General features: G+C 62.8%; 1 protein-coding gene across 1 annotated transcript in view; it reads right to left on the minus strand.

Moving 5' to 3' along the window:
• The window catches only part of DBX1 (developing brain homeobox 1), a 2,159-nt gene that overhangs the window by 808 nt on the left and 983 nt on the right, over nt 1-368 (minus strand). The window contains 1 exon segment of the mRNA XM_009577963.1: nt 1-150. This exon segment is cut by the window's left edge and continues 44 nt beyond it. Within this exon segment, the coding sequence (XP_009576258.1) occupies nt 1-150 (150 nt within the window).

The raw sequence follows: 368 nt of genomic DNA on the forward strand, positions 1-368 counted from the left end.
TGTGTTACTTCTGCTTCTGCAACATCTTCTCCAGCGCCTTGCGCTGCACGTCGGAGAAGACGGCGCGGCGCAGCATGCCGCGGCGGGGTTTGCCGCGGGCGGCCAGCGGCCAGGAGAAGGTGCCGGGGATGGGGACCACGGTGGAGGTGGCTGTGGGGGGGACACACGGCGCTGAGCAGAGTGGGACCAGCCCCCGCCATCCCCCTCCCCGCCCTTCGGGTGGGCACCCATCAACCTGGGGCCGTGAAAAGGAGCTTTAGGCTTAACTAAGCACCCCCCTTTCAGCCAGTGATCGCTGGGATTAGATCTATCAACTCAAACGTGCAAAATGGATCAACAGTGGCTGGGTTTGTTGGGGGATTCAAAGG

This window comes from Fulmarus glacialis, unplaced genomic scaffold, assembly GCF_000690835.1.
Source record: "Fulmarus glacialis isolate BGI_N327 unplaced genomic scaffold, ASM69083v1 scaffold25635, whole genome shotgun sequence".
Taxonomy (NCBI): Eukaryota; Metazoa; Chordata; class Aves; order Procellariiformes; family Procellariidae; genus Fulmarus; species Fulmarus glacialis.